General features: G+C 45.7%; 1 protein-coding gene across 1 annotated transcript in view; it reads right to left on the bottom strand.

The window, feature by feature from the left end:
• Window positions 1-254: 254 nt before the first annotated feature.
• PCP4 (Purkinje cell protein 4) overlaps window positions 255-22,936 on the bottom strand; it is a 62,640-nt gene continuing 39,958 nt past the window's right edge. The window contains exon 3 of the mRNA XM_082625525.1: window positions 255-637. Coding sequence (XP_082481651.1) covers window positions 510-637 — 128 coding nt within the window. The 3' untranslated portion in view covers window positions 255-509. The remainder of the gene's footprint in view (window positions 638-22,936) is intronic.

Here is a 22,936-nt window from a genome sequence, read left to right as displayed (position 1 = left end):
AGAAGAAAATTCATTGCCATCACCAGTCAGAGGTTAGAACTCTCCAAATGAGACAGGCACAGCTGAGAACGCATCTCCCATTCTCAGCAGGAAAGCTCCTCACAGAAGGCACCCACCGTGTTTCAGCTCCAACTATTAGAGGGAGAAGAAAATAGACATCTAGCCTTACTTCTAGCAACTGTAACTTCCCAAGTTAATATAAAGGGAGAAGTGGAGGCAGACACTTGAATCATGCATCTCAACTCCATTTTATTACAACATCAAGGAAAATAATCAGTTGCAAGAGGAATGATACTGGAGATAAACAGATAGTAAGCCGCTCACAATTGCATAGTCTATGCCTTCCTACAAGGGTATAAATATCACGGGTCTCTGTACATGCATTGCGGGACTGCGGTGCACGTGGGTATCATGTGCAGATGATTTCCCTCGAGGGTGTTGTTCTTTTCATTTCTTGACAGGATGGTTGAAGGTGGTGTCTTCTGACAGACTAGGAAAGGACTCTCCCGCTAGGACTGGGACCCAGCCTTTTTCTTCTGGAATTTTCTGAACTGAGACTGAATGGCCACTGCTGCGCGTTCTGTCTCTGGCGCATCCATGTCGATGTCGAACTCCTCTTGAACCTTCTTCTGCCCATCTGGAGCAAGAAAAACACAAACATAAGGCAATCACTGAGCTGCAGGCAGGAAGGCGGACAGCAGCTCTGGATCAACAAAGCCTCCGGGGCACCACATGGTACCACCCTCAGCACAAGACCTAGTTTGCGAAATACAAGCCCGTGGAGTGCGTCCTGAACCTCCTCCGAGCTCAGAAGCAGCATCTTCTGGCTGCCTGGCCTCTACCTCTGCCAGGGAGGGACGATGAAACTCAAAGAAACAGTCGCAACAGCGTAGATATTTTCTGTGCATGATTTTCTGTTCTTATGGCCCCATTTAACATTAGGGTTCACAGATACACACTACTATGTATAAAACAGATAAACAACAAGGACCTACTGTATAGCACAGGGAACTATAGTCAATATCTTGTAAAAACCTGAAATGAAAAAGAATCTGAAAAAGAATATATATATATATATATATATATATATATATATATATATATATATATATATATATGTTTAACTGAATCTCTTTGCTGTATACTTGAAACGAACACAACACTGTAAATTAACTATACTTCAATTAAAATTTCTTTTTAAATTTTAACAATGATGTGACTTTCCTCTGGTTTCTCATGTAGATACAATTTAAATAGTGCTCCAGATATGGACCCAGTGATACAACCACTGGAGCTAAGAAGGTCGCTGAGTTTCTGTGCACCCACCCTTCTATTACCAATGAGATTTACTTATTGAATTAGGGCTTCTGTTTTTATCATTGTCACAGATGGATGACACCATTCGACCTTCACAATCAAGCTGGACTTTCACAAGTCTTACATTTTGTTCCAACAAGGTAGGCTTCACATTTTTTTGCTAAGGCAGAGGATTGAACTCATTCACGGTTAAGATCATTGAAAATAGGATATAAACCAAAGCAAAGTGATCACCTGTGCTGACTGTCCCTTTGTTCTGTGACCTTTCCAGCTAAATGCTGAAAACAAACAAATAAATAAAATCCCCTAATCACTCCTTCGGTCTAGTGAAAGTTAATCATTAGAATCATTAAAGGCATTATTTATTTTGCTTTTTTTTTGGACCAGGGATTAAACCCATGATCCCTGCAGTGGAAGCTCAGAGTCTTAACCACTGGACTGCCAGGCAAGTCCCAAAGGCATTATTTTTTAATACAGACACAAGGACCCACCCCAGACTCAGGGCTGCCTCTTTGTATGGCCACAGCAGAAGAGCTCCTGAGAACAAGACCAAGTTAGATATAAATCAGCGTCCCTGGAGGTAGGGCCGGACAGCCCTACTTTTTAAAAAAAGCCTCTCTGGTGATTCCAAGATGCAGGCAGAGTTGAGATCTAGCTACGTGGCTTCAGATGAAGTAACAAACAAGGTCCTGAGGTTAATTCCAGGAAGAACTGGGGGCAGAACCCACCTCTTGGCACCTGGACGGAGAGCAGCCCTGTCACCCTGGGGTCACACCTGGAGCAGAGGGTCCGGACAGTGTGAAGAGCACCTCTAGCTTGGGGATGGGAAAATCGGGGGTGTTTGAGGCAGGAGAGGAAGCCCAGCCAGGGAGCAGGGACGAGCCTCTATTCCTTGACTTTTTCACCAGGCAGCCTGAGTTCATCACTTAACCTAAATGTGGTGCATCTCTTCAATGCCTGTCTTAGTGCCCTTGGATGATAGTATTCAGGCAGCACCCCCAGCTGGGAATATGTGCGAGACAGGTTCCTTCCCTCCTGTTTACTCTGTCCTGTCCTCTCTCACACAGTCTCTCTCTCTTTCTCTCTCTCTCTCTCATAAATAGCTAGCTAGATAGCTAGGTAGTTAGAAAAGATAGATAGATGACAGACAGACAGATAGATAGATAGAATGATAGAATAAGTAGATAGATGAGAGAGAGAGAGAGAGAGAGAGATGCATCTGGTTGCATGACATTTCCTTTGTAGGTCCTTGAGCAGGCTCCTCTCAATTTTCCCAGAGACTAAGCAGGTTCTGCCTGGAGCCCTCCAATCCCACCTCCATCTGGGAGGAGAGGATGCTGGCTTTGTAAGCCTTTCCAGACTGATCGGTCCATGACCTAAATCAGCAGAATTGCTTTCCTGTATCCCAGATTGACTGCTGAGGCCCCTAAATGCAGAGATTTTGAGTGCACCGATGTCCAGGGACTATTTGTGGCAATCTTTTTAAACCCATGAGAACCCAGATGATATGGAGAATAGTGAGATTGTCTCTTACTGCATCGGGTAGCCATCCACATTTTAATCCACACTGCAGGACCCTTTCTTCAGAGACTCTCTAAGGGCAGGACTATTAGGAGGGATAGGAGTTTCCTGAACCTCAAGTTCATCCTTTAAAAATGTTTCACTAATGTTATCACATGAGCCCGGGACTAAAGTGCAAATATCTAGCCAACCTGAAATGTGATGGCTCCAGCTCACCTGCCCACAGCAGGGAGGAGAAGCAGCAGCTTCTGTACCAAGATTGTCATAAGATGGTTTGGAGACCCAAGTCCCTGTCCTCCAGGAGGAACCCTTGCATCTACTGTACCGTGATTGCAAAGGGGGAAAATGAGCTCTGACTCAACAGAAGATGGGAGATTTCTTTTTCAGATTTAAAATGTTGCTGCAGCCTGAAGCTTTTGAATAGCCTGGTTTATCTTTTCCCTTTTACAATAACAGAAGAAAACAACAATATTATCTTTTGACACATGATGAATGAAGATGTGGAAAATTATGTATATTTAGGGAATGTATAATGAGACAGTAAGGGCGGGTCATAAAAATGAATTTCACAATTATATCTTCAACTAATATCTTCAGCCAAAGGTGATTTATCGATTTCTCCCTCGTTTGAAAAGTATTCCAGTGTTTAAAAAAGAAACCATTAATATTTCAGGAATCGTTACTCTCTCTACTTTGTAGAGTCAAGCATTTCTTGGGGAAGGTCTGCCATGGTTACTCCTCTGCTGAGCTGTCCAGGGATGTGCAAAGCAGGAGGGAGACCCAGACTGTGGTGGAGAGGGGACAGCTAATTAGAATCAGTGGCACAGTGTTCAATGCAAATGATGTGAGGACCTGGAGATGGGTCCATGTGGTCCTGGGAGCTAGAAAAGCAGAGCTCTGAGCACTCCAGACTCTGAGGGATGGAAGGGATGATGGAGGAGAGCATCTGAGGGACCACTGCCAGTGCCCAGAGCCCCTGGCCCTGCAGAAATCTCAGTCATCAAGCTGCCTGCCAAGGCTCTTCTCCCATGTCTTGGGTGATGGTGACCACGGAGGGTGCAGGGTGGCCATATGAAAGCCTCCCTTCCCCGTCACTCCAGGGCAGAGGAGAGATGCCTACCGCCAGCAGCAGCTGAAACCCAAAGGTAGGACCTCAGCCATGCTCACTGGGGACAGGAAGTGCCCCAGGAGGGTGTGCTCCCTCCAGGGCCCACCCCATCCCCTCCCCCCCCGTATTGTGTCTCTTCTTGGGGCGATCACTACCTTATTCTACTTCCTGCTCTCCCCCCCTGGTTTGTGGTCCATCATCCCACTACAGCATGAGCTCCGTAAGGGCGGGGACATCACCTGTCTTGTTCCAGTGGCTCAGCCAGGGCTCGGCACATAGTAGGTGTTCCATGAGTAACCGATGATTGCAAGTGAGTCCATTAATCAATAAGCCAGGCGGCTGTCCAGTGAAGGCCTTTCCTGGAAGACCACACCAAGTCACTCACCCTGGGTGGGAACCGTTTCATTTCCACGTGGCAGGGGGTCCTCAGCCCCTCTTCCACCACCTGGCCTCTCGAGGAGGAGGCTGGGAGGTGCCACGGCAAAGCCTCCGTGGGGCACTGCCCTCAGGTGACATGGTGAAGAAGAGGTGAGGTTCCTCTCTCGGATGGGAAACGTGGCCACTTGGAATGACGTCAGGAAGCGTTGTCTAAAGGGTTATAGGGGATGGTCAGGGCCCTGGTGGGAGAAGTGGGGCCCAGGCGTGCAGAGGTGGGCATCTTCTGACACTCCCACTGATGGTGGATTCTCATGCCAGGGAGCTCCGGGAGGGCTAAGCCCCTCCATGTCCAGAGCAGTGCCTGCCCCCAGCACCATGTCAGAGAATAAACAAAAGGCAGGCCTCACGTCAGGCAGACAGAGCCCTCCAGCCCCCTGGTGGATGGAGCTGACTCCTTTCCAACCCTTGGACCCTCCCAGCCCAGATGAGGCCACTAGCAGAAACAGGACTGTGGGTCAAGGCGAGGTGGGTTGGGGGTGCCTCTGCCTGCTCTGGGGCTCTCAGGAAGGTTCCTAGCTTCTCTGAGTCTCAGTTTGCTCATCTCAAAAATGGAGAAGTAAAAATATTTTTTTAGAAGCCTGCTCCGGGAGTTCCCTGGTGGCCTAGTGGTTAGGATTCTGGGCTTCCACTGCCGTGGCCCAGGGTCAGTCCCTGGTCTGGGAGCTGAGATCCCACAAGCCGCACAGCACAGCCAAAAGAATTTTTAAAAAAACTTTTTAAAAGCCTGCTGCAACTAGTCACCAGTGTCATGTGCAAATCCAGGCTATGGTGTAAATTGCACACAGGCCCAGTTGTGACGGGCAGGTCTTGCTACGTCAGAGACGGATGTGGACAGTCACGTGGTTCTCCAGCCTGGCCAGGGCCCTGCATCTGCTCAGTAGTGAGACTTATGGATGCTTGGGCCCCAACGCGAAGGGGAAGGGATGCTTTCCAGCAGGGCTGGCCATGCAACAGCCAAACACAGCCAGGCAGGGGCGTCAAGGCATCAGGCCCCTCAGTTGGCCTGTGGCATTTGCTGGGCTTGAGTTTGTTGGGATGGTCCCTGCTCAGCAGCACAAAGCACAGAGACTCCGCCACCTAAAGAGGACTCCCAGGTCCTGTGAATAGACACCTGGGAGAGTGCAGAAGAAGGGTGGTGCCAGTCCCCGCCGCTGGGAGGCCCTGAGGGCACCGGGCTCTGCACAGCTTCTCCATCAGCAGGGACAGTTGACCTTGGTGAGCTGTGCAGGGGACCTGAGCCGTCTTCATTTCCAGATCTCCCTGCAGCCACCCCGCTTGTCCTCTGCTGCCGCTCACATCTGCACTGGGTGGGCTGCACCTGACGTTTTTATTCAGGGTCCCGATGCCTGACGTGGACAAAACACATCCCACTTGGTTCCTGGCGGTGGCTTTTGAGCCTGAGCGGGCAATATTTCACCAGAGCACCTTGTAAACTGCCAGGGGCTGAACAGTCCTTATCACCTGTATCTGTCTGGGATCCTGGAATTTGATCATTTCTGTATGTCCCTCCACGAAGGAGTTCTAAAGCTTAAGGAGAATGGTCAAGAGATTATTTATTCCAATCCACTGGTGTGATACAAAAAGATAGCAATTGCCAACTCCCCTGGAGAATGAGAGGAAAACCCACTTCCTGACCGTAGAGCTCAGAAAGTGTGAGTAGGACCCCAACTGCCATGTTCCGTGGACCAGGGCCCCCCACAGACCTTCAGACTTCACCCAAACACTGCCAGGCCCATTGCCTGGAGCATCTGGTCTCAGAGACATGAGGCCGTCTGACGAGGTGAGGATGAAAACCTATCAGGCGGGACAGCCGACTGTTTCCACCACAGTATCTGTCTACCTATCCATTATCCATCTCTCCGTGTCCCCATCCATCTTCTCTCTCAGAACAAAAGGCACAGCTGCAAAAGCGTCCCAAGCAATTAGACTTTCCTCCCTGGGAAGACACTTCATCAAACAACCAAGGCACAACAGAGAGCACTGCCGATGGCCCCAGCCTGATGAAGAAATGGTGCTCCCTGGGGCTTGGGATATCTCAGGATTCAGTGCCGCCATGACCTCCCCACCAGGAAGAAACCCAGTCCTATTCAGATTTATACTTTGCATGGCTCTAGGTATTTCTTACCCCATTTTCCTGAAATATTGCCTTTTTCTTGCAGAAACTGAGACAGGGAATGGCCCTGCTGTTTTTCATTTTATTTATCATAAGAGAAATGTTGAGGTAGTCCTTCTTAAAGATGTCATTATGTTAAGAACCAGTTTTCCCTGAGCATTAAATGGATCTTCCTACCTAGACGTAAGTGGATTTTCTTTTACAGATCATTTGATGGCAAATAGAAAATCGAGAATCATAAACATAAAAGGAAGGAACTGCTACCAGGTAAAGACAATCCCAAATGGATATGACAAGTCTATGATATTGTCATGAAAATCCATCCAATGCGAGAACGGTCTGATAGACTAAAATCCTCTTTGCATGATAAACACAGATTATGAACTGATAAACACAGATCAGCCCTAAAGCCCATCAAAATTTCTTACTGAGCAGCTGTATTAACCAGTAGGGCTGCCATTATGAAATGCCACAGACTGGGTGCCTTAGACAACAGATTTTTTTTTTTTACACAGTTCTGGAGCCTGGAAGCCCGAGACCAAGGTGTCAGATGCTGTGGTTTCTCCTGAGGCCTCCCTCCTTGGCTTGTAGGTGGCTGCCTTCTTGCCGGGTTCTCACATGGTCTGGGGTCTCTTCCTCTTCTTATAAGGACACCAGTCAGATTGGATTAGGACCCACCCTGATGACCTCATTTTAACTGAATCACCTCTTCAAAGGCACTATATCCAAACACAATCACATTCTGAGGGACAATGGCAGTTGGGGGGCGGCAGGGCGTCAGGGCTTCAGCATAGGAATTTGCGGGGAGACACAATTCAGACCTAATCTAACTTTGGGGCTCTCTAGGTTTTAAAAGTAACTTTGCATTCTGTGCCTTGTCTGCCTTTTGCAAACGTTTATGAGAGCTGCAGGGGATATCCACCATCCCCATTTTACAAAGGCTCAGAGACCATAAGGTGCCTCACCCAAGAGCACTCAGTGAGTGCTGGCCATGAGCTGATTCAGAATCCAGGTCTTGGTTTTATTCCCCAGTATGTTGTTACTTTCAGGGCCTTAGACAGAGGCCAAGATGACAACCTTCTGTATGGACCAGTTAATGTTGCTTAGGGGGAAGAAGAAATCTTAAATAGTCCAAGTCTAAACACATGGTACCGCCTACCAGTTTGGAAAATCTGCCTGTTTACTAGGTGATCCAGGAGAATTTATACCAAATTCTGTCATTCGGCAAATGACCTGGAAGGCCTCGTACAGGCCCATCACTGTTCTAGGGCCTGTGAGAAAACAGAGCACAAGCACAAAACCCTGCTCTCCTGGGAAAAGAGAAAATAAAAAGGTAACTTCACAGATAAGTATTAGAATTTCAGAAATTTCAAAACTAAAGCAGGGTGCTGAGTGGGAGAGCGAGTGTGCATGCTTTAAGGTGGCCAGGTAAGGTCTCTGGGAAGGGGGCAGAGTGGAGGGAGGAGGCCCGAACCCAAAGCGAACCTCACACCCACCTGCCCAGATTGGGAGGGGGGGCAGGGGCCCTTCACCAATGAGAAAACACTTTTTGAAAAATTATTCTTCACTTGTTGAAAAAGTATTCTTCATCCATGCAGTTACCATCAAAGTGGCAGACTTCAAATAATTAGCATAAATTCTTTAGAAATTAACAGACATGTAGTCATCCAGGGTATAACAGAGCTACTCATGGATCCTGCAACAGCTCAGGATATGATTTTAAAAGTTGGAAATTCAGCATCATTCCAAAATATATCATATTAACCACCACGCTTGATCAAAGGAACTCTCATATTTGTTTACAATGATGCAAAGTCATTGCCTAAAGATACTGGCAGTAATTCGTGAACACAGGGGCTTGTGCGTGTGTGTGTGCGCACACACACACACACACACACACACAGGTAAAGGCTTTCGTTTGCACATTTATAACCCTCCATATTTTAGGATTTATTTTCTAGAAACATATTACCTCCTAAGGCCTAATCCTGTAGATCAGAAATTTGCACATAAGCAGTAAATTGGGATATAATTGTCCTGAGTAGGAGTTTGCCTTGATTAGGAGGCAAAGCATAGAGCGTACTATAAAAGGACCTAAATTTTAGCACGCCATCAAGAAATAACAGTCATTTAACTTAGTATGCCCTGAAAATGGGGTATTTTAATACCAAATTTCCTAGAATGTTCTACCTTCTTCCAGAGTATAATGTTAACTTGGAAAGAATTAACATCTGTCACTTGGGTTGCCCTTGATACATATAAGCTAACAGACACATTGTGCTTGGGCTGCTGGGGACTCTGAGAGCTGGCCACTGACCCTCTCCAGACCAGGGCTACCACCGAGTGGCCCAAGGACAGCCAGCATGGCTTCCTTCATAAGGATCCAAACCCAGCCCTCCAGGCAGGAAAAGTAAAGGGACAAATAAGAAAAGCAAGAATTGGAATGTTTATCCTTTGAGCCTTAAATTGGATCAAAATACATCCAGAGAACAAGGCAGCTAGTGTTAGGGAAAAGGTCAATTCCTCCTGAGAAAATAATAATAATAAAAATAAATTAGTATACCTAGTTCATCATGATATTGACACAGAGCAGCCATTTCATGAAACGCCAATAAAAACAAAGACAACACATTCTTTAAAAAGCTGGAAATGAACAGGAAGAGGCCACAGCATCCTCAGCCAGTTGTTCCTGAGTTAAAACAGTGCCTCCCTTGCTGGGCGGGAGCGTGGAATCCCAGCAAGCCAGCTCCGAGCTCCGAGCTCTGGGCGATTTCTCGCTCCTGCCCGCTGGCTCAGGATTTATTGAATGGAGGCTGCTAGTGCGGAGAATTGCAATTTTCCAGTTCTCTGCTAAGCGGCAGAGATTAATGAGCAGGGTCAGGCATTAGCGGCAGCAGGCAAGGGGGTGGCTTTCCACAACTGCCGTGTTCTCTCTCGCATCAAATGAAAACACATTTCCCATTTCTCCTAACTTTGCATTTACCAAGTTAGCGCCCTTTTGGTACTTACAGCTTTTTCCAAGAGAGAGAAATTCTCTTTTGTTCAAAAATAGAGGCATTCTGAAACCCGCAGCCTCCACTGTTCACATCAGGTTTTGGTAATATAAAGCCTCTCTCTCTCATAATCCCATTTCTCTGGCCCCTACCTGGATGCACCTTGCTCAGATGACTACCCAGCTGTGGCATTTAGGTAATCAAATAAGTGCACATCTGTGGGAATCAATGGAAAAGAATAAGCACTGGTGAGATCAAAAATTTCCCCAAACTCATTAAGTCTAGGAAGAGAACCAAAAACAGATATAAATATCATTGAAAAAAGTTTTTCTATTGGAAAGGCAAAATCAATTTCCTAGTTGTATTAGTCTGCTAGGGCTGCCTTAACAAACCACCACAGACTGTGCAGCTTACACAGCAGACATTTATTGGCTCCATTCCTGGAGGTTGGAAGTCCAAGGTCAAGGTGTGGGCAGGCTCGGTTCCTCTGAGGCCCCTCTCCCTGGCATGGAGACGGCCGTCTTCTCACTGTGTCTTCACACGCTCTTCCCTCTATGTGTACCTGTGTCCTGATTTCTTCTTATAATGACACCAGGCATCTTGGATTAAGGCCCACCCTAATGACCTCATTTTACCTTCATTACCTCTTTAAAGGCCATATTTCTAAATACAGCCACATTCTGAAGCACTAGGGGTTAGGGTTTCAACAGATGAATTTTAGGACATATAATTCAGCCCATGACACTAGCCAAAATGCCTACATTTTCTAGGAAATAAATAAAGGCCGATGAGGTATGATAAGAAACAGCTTTGCCAGAGAAGCCTCAAATTCAAGTTCGAACTGACTGAGTGTGGTGAGATTTGGCTTTCTGAGGTTCACATCCCCCCCTGTGTTTGAAATGGGGGTGATAATGAATCAAGGCTTGTTTCTGTCTCAAGACATTTACAAGAGAGTGTGCACTGGCTGCTTTGTAATGTGTAAACAGCAATGACAAATGCAGGGTTATCCCCTGGTGGTAATAGATGGGGGCCTACAGGCTGGGTTGCCTGGTACCCTCTCTTTCCACCTTCTCCCTCCACCACAGGTGTCCTGGGAGCAGAATTCTGCTGCCCAGGCGAAGAGTCAGCCCAATAGGTGCAGCGTGGCAGGATCTGAGAAGGCAGAAGTGAACCCAGCGGAGGCAACCAAACATAGGAAGAGCCCCCGTACGGCAGACACAGAGGCAGAGGCATCCACAGGCTTTTGCCAGGGCAGTCGGCAGACATCAAGTGCCAAGGGCCCAGTGCCCTTGTGCCAAGGGCCGGGCAGCAGCAGCAGTAGCTAGGGCTTCTGCTGGAAGAACTTGTTGTGCGGTTGCGTGTTTCCGTATGCATTGTTCCTGGCTGTGCACCGCCAGGGCCGGGTTCTCTGCCTCCCAGAAATTCTGCAAGGAACCGATGACCTGTAATGAACCCCTTTCGGCTGAATCCAGCAAGAGTGGATTCTGCTGTCTGTGCCACCATCTCCTTCCTACGGGCGCACCTAGCTTATGTGGGGCTGCGGGAGGAGAGGGGAGTTGTGTAAGGAAAGGGATGGCATCAGATAGCAGGCTTTCACTTTATTGGCCTAGAAAAGTCTTTAGTATGTGCTGGAGAATAACCTGAATGCAAGTAGGTAAATAAGAACCTGTCGGACACGAGGATAACACGTCAGATGTTTCTTTCCTCTTCGGAGTACGTGCTGGGAATCCCTTCCCAGGAATCAGCAGCTAACTTACTTAACAGCAGACCTCTCAGAAAAGCCACAGCTCTCCCTCCTTCACACTCTGAAGACTTCAAGCTGATTAGGGGTAAGGGGAATGTGGAGAACTTATGAGTCATCTAACATCTTAGACCTGCCCTCCATGCAAGCCAGCCAGGTCTGTAAGTGCTCGAGAAACTCCACTAGTAGAAATGTGTTGTGGCCGAGTTGATGTCTTGCCTCTAGTGACCCCCTTTTTCTTAGTTATAAAACCCCTGATTTGGTGCTGGGCACATGGTTACCCAGAATAAGCTTTTTATCCTCCTTACTGTTGGGTGACCTAGGTTCTGATCAATGCAATGTGAGTAGAAAGAAAGAAATCTCATTAAAAGAAAACTAACCCTTTGCCCTTTTTACTTATTCCTATCTGCTTCCTACTAGCTGGAATGCAGATGAAATGGCTGGTGTTCGGGCAACTATTTTGGACCATAAGCCTTATGCTGAGGATGGCAAAACAGTAATACAGATGATTGATGTTCCTTGAAATTATCCTGACTCCCCTCGACTACCTACCTCTAAATTCATTTTGTATGAGAGAGGAATAATCGTTTTTGTTTAAGCCATTGTTATCTTAGGGTTTCAGCTTCTTATAGATAAACCTCATCTACTTACACATATGTCATTATAAGGGTATAGTTCATTTAAAAGCATTTTGTTTCAAGCTGATAACAAATTCAAATACACATCCCTGTGCACAGTATGGCTTCATTGTCTTCACTTAACTACATGCTTGTTCTTCTGATATATACATCTATCCAATTTCTGATATGGCTGGCCATTTCTTTATAGCACTTAATACTTTAAAAACCTCAGGGGTTTTTTTTACAGAAATATTGCCTGCATATCCAGTAACCTTTGCCAACCATCACTCTCAGGTTTCCCTGCTTCATCTCTCCTTTTCTCCTCATGGGGCATCAGCTTCTCTCGCCATACCCTTCCTCTTCTAGCTTTTGAAAGTATGTACCTTTTCAAGGGCTTGAAAATTTAAGAAATGAACATGAGCTAGGTGGAGCTCCTAGGAAGGCATTTTCCCCAGCCAGGTTTTGGTCCACTCCTTCCATTCTGCTTCAGGTCCATTTTTTTCTCTTCCTTTCAGAGCTTTGAAATAATTGAAGGGTCTTCCTTTCATTTATGTTACCTGGTTTTACCACTTCAGAAGGGTGGAACCTTCTCAGACTCACTTTTGCCCCAGCGTCTAAACTTCAAAATACCAGCTTTAAAGGATTAAACTCTGAAAATTTCACCAATATAGAGAATTTTCTAAAGATCTCAAGTTGGAAATAGAAAGAAAAGTCAGATGCAATCATAATCACAGGACATGTTCAAGTAGCTTGAAAGCAGCATTAATGCACCTAATTAATACTAAAAAACCTCACTTGACCCCATTGAATTTCTAACTCCCCTCACTCCATCACTCTAGAGAATTTGATTTAAAGGGGGAAGGTAGGTATCACCTCACACACGTCAGAATGGCTATCATCAAAAAATCCACAAACTATAAATGCTGGAGAGGATATGAAGAGAAGGAAACCCTTTTGCACTGTTGGTGGGAATGTAAATTGGTACAGCCACTATGGAAAACAGTATGGAGGTTCCTTAAGAAACTAAAAATGGAGCTACCATATGACCCTGCAATCCCACTTCTGGGCACATACCCAGAGAAAAACATGGTCCGAAAGGATACATGCACCCCAGTGTTCATTGCAGTGCTGTAAACAGTAGCCAAGACATGGAAGCAACCTAAATGTCCATCGACAGAAGAATGGATAAAGAAGATGTGGTACATATATACAATGGAATATTACTCAGCCATAAAAAAGAATGAAATACTGCCACCTGCAGCAACATGGATGGACCTAGAGATTGTCATACTGAGTGAAGTAAGTCAGACAGAGAAAAAGAAACATAGTATGATATCGCTTATATGGAGAATCTAAAAAAGAAAAATTGATACAAATGAATTTATTCACAAAACAGAAACAGACTCACGGACTTAGAGAAGGAACTTATGGCTACCAGGGGATAATGGTGGGGAGAAGGGATGGTTAAAGGAGTTTGGAATTGACGTACACACTGCTATATTTAAAATAGATAACCAACAAGGACCTACTGTAGAGCACAGGGAACTCTGCTCAGTAATCTGTAATAACCTAAATGAGAAAAGAATTTGAAAAAAAGAATAGATACATGGGTATGTATAACTGAATCACTTTGCTGTAGACCTGAAACTAACACAACATTGTTAATCAACTATAGTCCAATATAAAATAAAAAGTGAAAAAAAAAAAAAAAAAAAGGTTGGGGGAAGGTAGGTGCTAAGCGGATGGAATGCATTCCAGAACTCCGAGCCGGAGGAGAAAAGCTGATGAGGACAAAGGCCAGACAAGCCTTAGGGTTCTCGTGAAATTAGCCAAGCTTTGTGAATGACGTGGAAAGCAAACAGCATTGTGGGTTGGAAAATCATCACATGGACATCAGAGAGGGACCAAAGCTGTTTTCAGACTCGGGACCGGGGTCCTCTTTTCCTCCCCTTTGCTCTCTGCAGCAGGCACTGACAGATTAGAGAGGTCTTTCTCCAGCAGCTTCACAGGTACTTCTGCATCCTTCCTGGAACCCCCCCGCCAGCAGCTGAGCAAGGTGGTGCGCTCTCTCCCCTGACACATACCGCTCCAGCTCTTCAGACCTGCGCCTTTAATCCAGGCGGACAGGTGTTTTCCTTGGCAGATTTTCAGGGATTACAAGATATCTTAGACGCACAAGACTACTGGGCAGTTGTGTCCATTGTGTATATAGAATTTGACTTTGGGAGCAAAGCTTTGAAAGCAGGTCTGTGAAGCATAGCCAGAGCTCGGTACCTACCAGGTCCAGCTGCAGCCAGACCGATAAATCCCCATTACAGCTCAACATCTTAAAACCGAGGCTGCCATCAGCATTGATTTCCCCATCTGGTGATGCACCTTGTGCTTCACAAATGTCCTAGGACAGGGACGGGCTCTTCATCGAGGTGTGAGGCTCTGTTCACAAATGTGTCTTTACATGTCAACAGAGATGCACATTCAGCTCCAGGAACTGCCGGCCCGTGGATTTAGACTCAACACATTCTGGTCTCTTGATCCCACAGTGTCAGTCTTCCTTCCACACCCCATTTTGTAGGTTTCAGGCAAAAACACATCACTTCTGTTTGCTTTTTTTAAGTGACACTATCTTAAGAGCCCATGAGCAAGTGCTTGCTGATTTGTTGGAAAGAGATTTTTAGACGTGAGTCATTTTAAGCTTTGGGCTTTGTTATTCTACTTACCAGGAAGATGGGTTCACATATTTGTAAAAAGAGAATAAAATCAAACACCTGAGGAAGAATAAAGTAATGTGATTTCTGGGCGAGGTAGCTCAATCACACAGAGCGTCTCAGATTCGGGAGGACTAGCTCACAGTAGAGTTTGGGTTTTAGTTTTAAGCATTATTTAATAATAATATTCTGACGAGTCATCCCAAGAAGAAATGAATAAGAAGTGCTTTCCCAGGTAAGTGGAAATGTGCTAAAGCTCCAGAGTCCTCTCTACTGGTTCAGGTGAAGAACACCTGGGAAGAATCCAGATGTGGGCTGTGCTTGGTCCCACGAGCCCTGCTTAACCAGGGCTTTATGTGACCCTGTGACAGGAAAGCAAGGCCTTGAACTTTGTACAGAGACCATCTGGCCCCTCCCCCCATCCAGAAGTCCTTACAGACCAAAAATAAAGCAAAATATTTTTCTTACAAGAATTCCAAAAAGAAAACAATTTCCAGTGTCAGGCAACGTAATCAAAAAGTATTTAATTTTGAAATAAATTTTTAATAACACTTAATTTTTCAAAGGACCAGCATGAAAAGATTGTCCCTTGAAGCATTCTAATTATCAACAGAGGTAGTAGAAACATTACTGTCTAGATTAAAAATGGAAGCAGTGATAAAATATCCATTTTTGGTGGCAACAGCTCAAGGGAGCATTAAGTAGAGGCTGATGACAAGAAACTGATGAGAGAAACCAATTTAGATAGAACGCTGGAGGAGAAAAAGTCTAACATTAGTCTGTTCGAGAACAAAGTGCTCCCAGAGCCATAGCATCTGACCTTTCACTAAAGTCATTTTAAGCTGAACTGAAAAACTACACAGCAGGGACTTCTATTTTGCCAGCTGTGAATGGCCAGGGCAACCTAGCAGGCTGCTTCCAGCCCAGATATGTAATTGGCAAGATTTTTGTTTTGTTTTGTTCACCTTTGAGGTGTGTGAACAGAAAAAGACTGAACATCTTATCTGCAGCTTGCTCACAACATCTTCAAAGACCCTACGCTCGCCTTCCCTACGCTCATCTAGCTCATGATTTCAAAATTAGAGTGCCGCTCCTCCACGCCTTGCTGTCATTTAAGATGTCAATGGGCTGGATTGATAGAAAATGCAAGTGAGACATTTTCCAGAAGTAGCTGCAACTCAATATTCAATTGCCATTGAATTGGGGCTGGGGAGGGTATCCTTCTGACAACCACACATACCGTTCCAATGATGCAAGGCACCTGGTGGCATTGCCTGGGCCCACAAGGGAAATGGTTATATAGTTTAAAAAGAAAATCGGAATACCTTCTGGCTGCAAAATCACAGTAACAATTTAATTTTAGGGGTTAAGGGAGCACGGACAGCAGCCTCTTTATGTGCACAGGTGTGCCCATTTTCGCCCTAGGAGGCCACCCATCTCTTTGTGCCCCTTTCATGCATGGACTCTTGTTGTCTATGCCTGTCCTCACCTGGAGGCTGGTCCCCAGCTGGGCAGCCTTGTTGTCAACCTGAATGAACACCACAGAAACAAGCCATATTTGGAAATGCAGTTTGTCCAGATAAAAGGCCGTATTTTTCCATTTTCACCCATTTTTTTGAAATAGTTAAGGTTAGTGATCACATGTTCACAGCCAGTGACAATCCGATTCAGATTCTGTCCACTGGACTTTCTTTCCCCTCTACTGCTTCCACCAAGAAATAGCATCTCATTTCTTCTTTGGACTCACTGGCAACTTTCCCTCGATGGGTACAGAAAAGAGAAAGTAGCCAAAATCAGAAAGTAGCCAAATTAGACAAGAGTCCAAAGCGAACATCGTCCCACAAAGAGGACATGGGAACCAAAAGAGTGAAATGATTTACTGTGAGTGAGCCAGCAGCAAATGGCCAAACCATAGGATGGCAGGGACCAGAAACTTTGGGGATTCACCCTTCCCCCACCCCCTTCACAAGAAAACTGAGACTCAGAAGGGGTTTTCAGGCCAGACCATGCAGCCGAGCAGGCTCAGAAGCTCTGCAATCAGGGGAATGGCTAAAAAGTAAACAACCTTAAAAGCAATCGACTGAAATGGGAAAAGCCCTGCAGAGGAGGCAGGTGTGGTGTCAGCTCTTCCATGGATAGACCCAGCAAAAATTTGATGTTAAACATTTCTCTATTCCTTTTGAAATTCCTAGGAAACAATTACTGAGCACGACTACCTGGGAGGAACATTTAGAGCACTTTTGGCGGCCAGAAAATGCACTGTCATCTACAACAGGCATCGCCATGGGCTGTGTCTGATGACCCAGCCCATCTTTAAAGCTCACTATAAAAACAAGATCTTTATGGGCTGGTGGGAATTTGAATTTTGGTGAGGGCACATCAATTCAAACTGCCAAGAGGTTCTGGTTTGCCTTGAAACTCTGAAACCCCAAAGCCTAAGAAAGGCCAGAGATGAGAAGCCTCATCTCACTGCGATGAGCACAATTCATGATCACTGTGCTGTGGGAAATGGGCCCTGCCATGTAGGATGCTTCGCTCTGTGAGCTGATTGTGATTGGACGAGTCTAAAGGGAGAGTGACTTCTCTCGCATCAGCACCAAAGCCACGAAAGCATCGCTCTGACATCCGAGGAGATTTTACTTTCTAAATGAATGCCAGAGTGCTGTTCAATTTTTCAATTATCTTCAGGGTCTGGGACGGGGGAAGGGTAGAGAGAAAAGAATGTGCTTTGGAAAGACTGAAGAAGCCACTTGCCAAGCACAAAAATAGCAGGAAGCTTTCATTTCGCATAATCATAAGTTCCTGGAAGGAGTGTTCTCATAAATACTTTGAGGAAGCCCATCTCGTCATCTGCCCATTTCCCATCCTTCCCCTGCGGCCCCCCAGGTCTGGTTCTGTCGAATCCATACATATTTCAGCTGATCATTGGTCGACTCAATTCCAGATCCCAACAGGAAGAAGGAAAGTGGAAGCTGGAACAGGATAGCTGTAGCAAGAACCCAAAAGCATCCCAGAGGGTTGATAAGAAGCATCTATTCTTTAGTTCGCTTTTTGAGAGAAAGGGGGTAATCTTCAAGAAAAATATAATTTTTTAATGTCTTATTAAATTAAATCTAGTAGTATGCAAATAACTGGCCTTCTCACTCAAAAGTGGCAATTTCTGTAAATAATAATAATAAATATTCCTTCACCTTAATGCTGGAAAAAGTGAAGTCTATAAATAATTATCTTTTAAATTCAATGATCCCACAGTATTGGTTAATCTTCTTCCCTCTTGAAGTTTCAAAGTCTGGCTTATATCAAAGGGGCTCAAATCCTCATTTCTTTGGGAAATATCTTCACCGTGGTGCCCGAAAGAACAATCTCCCTGGTTGTGTGGGGCAGGGGAGGGATGAAGATTTGGGTTCTGGTTTGGACTTAATTAAAAGAAAGAGATGGTCATTTCTCATATTCTTTTAAGCCGCTGATCTCACAGTCACAAGTTTGAAGTTCAATTCAATGTTCTGGGACCCAGGAATCCAAGAGGGACCAAAATGAAAGCAAATCTGCTCTTTGAAGCCTCCCCAGGACAGTGAAGGCAAAGTTTAGCATCTCTAATCTGCAACACTGGCTGGGAGAGCATGGTGCTGTCCATCCCAGATCAATACTCCTGCCCCAGGCCAGATGGCAGTTTGTCCAGGTCTCCCGGGGGACACCTGGAGTCCCGGCAGCCCCCCTTCTCCCATCTTTCTGGTGGCCAGGGCAGCTGGCTGAGTTATCCACAGACACAGTAGATCCCACACGCACACTGAAAGCAGTTTTTCTGGAAAGTGGTGTGGCTTCCAGCCCCAGTTCACTGGAGGGGGCCTGGCCATGCCCCATCCCTGTTTGGGCCCTGGTGGCCCCAAACCCCAGGAGGCTGTAAGCTGCTGTCCTCTCCCTACTGCCCCAATAACCCTGACTCCAGGGGGGAAGCAGGCCTGCTCTGCTCCCCACCCCCTTTCCTGGCTGGCCTGTCTCCATCAGGGTTTCTCTTGAGACTGGACTGAGATGCATCCAGCCTCACCCCCGTCCTGGCTGCATTCCCAGTAAGCACCCCCCATCTCTGGCCACCTCCCTTGACCCTTGAATGACACCCGAGTTGAGCTGGGAGGCTAAAACTGACTGCGTGAACACACACTAACCTTTACAGGGACAGCCTAATTGCTCTAAGAATGTCAACTATGTCATCTTTCCCAAAAGGTCTGACAGTTTTCCTTCTTTTAAAATTATTAAGCCAACCAACACCACCACAGTTAAAATAAAAGGATGATATTGATGGACTGCTTTTTTTTTCTTTCCTTTTTTTTTTTTTTCCTGAAACCAATCCAGAATTTGGGTACAAAAAATCACTCCTGCTCTGTCTTTGTAAAGCTGCAATCACTTACGGTATAACAGGCTACATTTTTAATTAGGGAAGACTGAGAGGGGCACGGGGGACCTGGCCCACAGCCCAGTTGGAGAAGAGGGCGAGGGTAAGATGCAAGGCAATCCTCACCTCTCGCCCCTCCTGATTCACCCTCCATCCTTTCCCTAACCATTGCGCTGTGGCTTTGGTTGGATTCATCCCAAGGGTGGTCCTAGAGGCCATCAGAAGACAGAGAGAATGAGATCTGGGTATTTATTCCCTTGCCTCCTTCCCTGCTAGGGTTGTCAGATACAATACAGACTGTTCAGTTCAATTTGAATTTCAGATAAACAACAACAAAAAAAGTTTAGTGTAAGTATGCTCCAAATATTCCATGGGATACACTTATACTTTTTTTTTTTTTTTTTTTTTTTGCTTATCTGACATTGAAATTTAACTGGGCATTCTATATTTTTATCTGCTGAATCTGGCAACCCTAGAAGTTTGCAAAATTGCCCGAGGCTTAGCTATGTCCTTCAGAAGACCACAGTCCCTGTCAGGCTGCTTCTGCACACAGCACCCTCTCTGGATTCTGTTGCCTCCCTGCAGGCCCTGCGGTTTCTAGTCTGAGGTGCTACGCTGTTCTTTGTGGGTTTCCCTAAACCCTGCACGCACCTTTGCACATGGTCCCTTGGTAGTTAACTCTCCTCGAATTACTCACATGGAAGGTGCCCTCTAGTTCCTCCCAGGACCATGACTGATACTTTCGTTACTAAAGACATCCAACCTCACTCTCCCAGAGTTGCTTTTCTAAAGTATCGCATCCCCAGCTCTGAGTACCATCTCCAACATATATTAGGTGCTTAGCAAATATTTCCTGAATAAATGGATGAATGAATGAATGAGCAAAACCAAGCTAGAGTCCAGAGTGTTTTGCAGCATCCCTTTTCTGGTTATTAAGGACCCAAAGCTCTGCATCCTGAAGGGATGCTATACTAACCAGCAAAGAAAATGATCCAGGATATACTTGAAGGAGGGCGGAGTAAGTGAAGGAGAAGCAACCAATGGGTTAGCAAAGATGTGCGGGTTACGTGTGTCCCAGTTAACTATTCCTGGGGAATGAATCACTCCAAATTAGCAGCTTAGGCACAAGACCTGAGTATTCTTTCCCCCCAGTTCTGTGGGTTGGCAAGCTCAGCTGAGCTCCTCTTGGACGGAGACTCCCACACAGTTGCAGCCAGAAGGCCCTGGGGCTGGGGTCACCCGAGGACCTTCACCCACACATCTGCCAGCCGGGTGGGGAGAGCTGACACAGCCACTGGCTGGGTGGACATCTCTCCAAATGGCTGACCCACGAGCTAGCTGGGCTTCCTCACAGCATGATGGTTTTAGGTAGCAGGACTTCTTAAGTGGCAACTGGCTTCTCCCACAGCAAACATTCCCAGAGAGAAAAAGCAGAAGCTGCCAGTTTCCTGAGGTCCCAGCTTGGAAACTCGCAGGCCTCCCCTCTGCTGTGTGCTATTGGCCTGAGGAGTCCCAGCTGCCCCAAAGCAAGAGGAGGGGATTTAGAACTCCCCCTCCACCAGCCGAAGGCTCTGTAGCCATCTCTAATCCTCTTCAAAGTTAGAACCCAAACCAGAAATCATACAGAGTCACAACCAATATACAAAGTGATCCAGGAATATTCGCCAAGGTCATTAAAAGGTAAGGAAACATAAAGAGAAGGGAAGTTTTACACCCCTGACTTGGAAAATTAATTAGATGCAAATCAGTTTTCAAACCAAAAAGTTCCCATTATCTATCTGCTGTGCTTAAACCAGGGTAGCAATTTAGAAAGTGCTGGGAAAAAACGTATTGTGAAATGAATGATACATACTGAATTGTTTGTAAAAAGGAGTTTGTATGTGGCACCCCTCAGGCCGGCTGCACGGCAGGCAACATGTGCAGGGACCCTCACTCAGAAGAGCCAGGGCTTGACTGAATGATCTGCTTAATAATTTTTTTTTTTTTTTTTTTTTTTGCAGTACGCGGGCCTCTCACTGTTGTGGCCTCTCCCGTTGCAGAGTACAGGCTCCGGACGCGCAGGCTCAGCGGCCATGGCTCACGGGCCCAGCCGCTCCGTGGCATGTGGGATCTTCCCGGACCAGGGCACGAACCCATGTCCCCTGCATCGGCAGGCGGACTCTCAACCACTTCCCACCAGGGAAGCCCTGCTTAATAATTTTTAAGAAGGAGCCCATGCTTTCAATATTCCCTGGACCCTACAACTGACAGCAGCCAGCCCTGTCCTTTGCAGAGAGCCAAAGATGTAAAGAGGCAGCAATCAGACAACAGCTGAGGATGAGCTTATAGGGGTTTGTCTTCTAGAGCCTGTGGCTGGGTGACGCCACGCCAACCTCGAGACAAACTCCACTGTGTGGTGATCCACAGCCTTTGTTCTCCTGTCTCCCCCCAAAGTGGGAGGCACCTGCCCTCTGTGAGGCCAAGCCACATTGATGCAGCTGGTCTGCTAGACTAGCTTTTAGCACAGGGCCAGCTAAACCCACTATCACATTTTGAAATCACTCTTAAAAAGAGGATTCCAGATAAAGAAGGTGTGAGATACACACACACACACACACACACACACACACACACACACACACACACACCTGGAATACTATTCAGCCATAAAAAAGAATGAAATTTTGCCATCTGCAGCAACAGGGATGGACTTGGAGGGCATTATGCTGAGTGAAATGAGTCAGACAAATAAATACTCTATGATACCACTTATACATGGAATCTATAAAATACAACAAACTAGCGAATGTAACAATAAAGAAGTCACAGATATAGAGAACACACTAGTGGTAACCAGTGGGGAGAGGAAGTGGGGAGGGGTAATATAGGGATAGGGGAGTAAGAGGTTCAAACTACTAGGTGTAAAAAAAGCTACAAGGGTATACGGTACAACATGGGGAATACAGCCAATATTTTCTAATAACTATAAATGGAGTATAATCTTTAAAAATGTCCATTGCTATTGTACACCTATAACTTATATAATATTGTAGAGTAGTTATACTTCAATTTAAAATTTTTTTAAAAGAGGACTCAGAGCCAGTCTGTTCTCAGCTTGCCAAAGTTAGTGAAAAGTGGTCACTTCCTGAGCACGAGGGGCCCACTTAGGAGAGAATAAAAAATTGTACTTGGAGTGAAATAGCAGCATTTCTTTACTGAGTCGTCTGCATTCAGAGCCAAATCGTGGCAATTAATTAGGATTGATTGGAAACTCCAACTCGTTACTGATTAAGAATGTTGGACAAAACCAATCAATCATGTTGCATGGATTTTACAGAAACACACAACAGTCCCCCGGTGCTCACACCACAGTGACATTCTAGAATCGCCGGCAGAGAACTTTCTGGTGAGACCCAGGGAGACTTCTGCCCTCGGGTCTGAGTGAGTTCTGTGGTTGCTCTAAGGATGCTAGGAGATGATCACAGAGACACAGAGATTTCCTTTTCCTGCATAACTCAGATAAGACAGCAGGTCTAGCCTAAGAGGAGGTCCAGTCTCTGAAGACAATTCAGCTCACTCTGTTGCTCAAAAGGATTTCTACATGCCTTTGTAATCACAGATACACCCACTGATAGGAACCCTACAAATTTCAACCATCTTAGCTCAGGCTGAAATGTAGCTCAGGCTGAAATTCTAGCTGTTTTTCTCTTCTGAAAAGCTGTTTGCTGTGCAAACTAATTCTATAAATAAAATTATGAATGTATCACCTACTTAAAAGAGCAAAACATATTCAAGCACTTGAGACGTATTATGTCCATACAAATAATTGATAAGCAGAATAGGAAATATTTCTATCTCCTGATTGGGGCAAAGGATAGACAGATCATCATTTTCCTGGTACAAGCTACTTCATAGGCTTAAAAAGATCTTGAGTGGCAATTCTTTTAGCATAATTTATAACTGCATTATTTTTGCTAAAGCATATGGACCTTCTCCATATGATACAAAATT

Source organism: Mesoplodon mirus, assembly GCF_964341445.2.
Source record: "Mesoplodon mirus genome assembly, chromosome: 6".
Lineage (NCBI taxonomy): Eukaryota > Metazoa > Chordata > Mammalia > Artiodactyla > Ziphiidae > Mesoplodon > Mesoplodon mirus.
The sequence above is the reverse complement of the archived record's forward strand: the minus strand, read 5'-3'. Positions and strand labels throughout refer to the sequence as shown.